A 297-nucleotide genomic window follows, 5' to 3' on the forward strand; every position below is an offset into this window, starting at 1 on the left:
TAATGAAGCAAATGTAACAACAGATTTTAGTTTGTGTACTCTTCTGACATCTTTGCTTTGTTTTTCAGGTGCACAAACTAGACAATTCCACATGGCAGAATGTATCTGTTGTGCCCATTGACATTGCAGACAGAAGTCAAGTGTCTGCTGCTGTAAGTAGAAACTCTTCTGGCACACTTCCAGTACAAGATGAAAACAGTTTGGCGCCTTCATGTGGTCATGTGTGATCATTACCAAGCTATCCGCCAACCCCAATCCGTTTCACATAAGGAATGTTCAAATAGGTGTTAATTATTT

The 297-nt window shown here is 39.7% G+C and overlaps 1 protein-coding gene across 1 annotated transcript in view; it reads left to right on the plus strand.

The window, feature by feature from the left end:
- The window catches only part of LOC118325788 (phosphatidylinositol transfer protein beta isoform-like), a 3,179-nt gene extending 2,926 nt beyond the window's left edge, over nt 1–253 (plus strand). Inside the window, exon 6 of the mRNA XM_035658610.1 lies at nt 69–253. Within this exon, the coding sequence (XP_035514503.1) occupies nt 69–227 (159 nt within the window). The 3' untranslated portion in view covers nt 228–253. The remainder of the gene's footprint in view (nt 1–68) is intronic.
- The last annotated feature ends 44 nt before the right edge of the window (nt 254–297 follow it).

Source organism: Morone saxatilis, unplaced genomic scaffold (assembly GCF_004916995.1).
Source record: "Morone saxatilis isolate NCDOM2014 unplaced genomic scaffold, NCSU_SB_2.0 Contig16, whole genome shotgun sequence".
Taxonomy (NCBI): Eukaryota; Metazoa; Chordata; class Actinopteri; family Moronidae; genus Morone; species Morone saxatilis.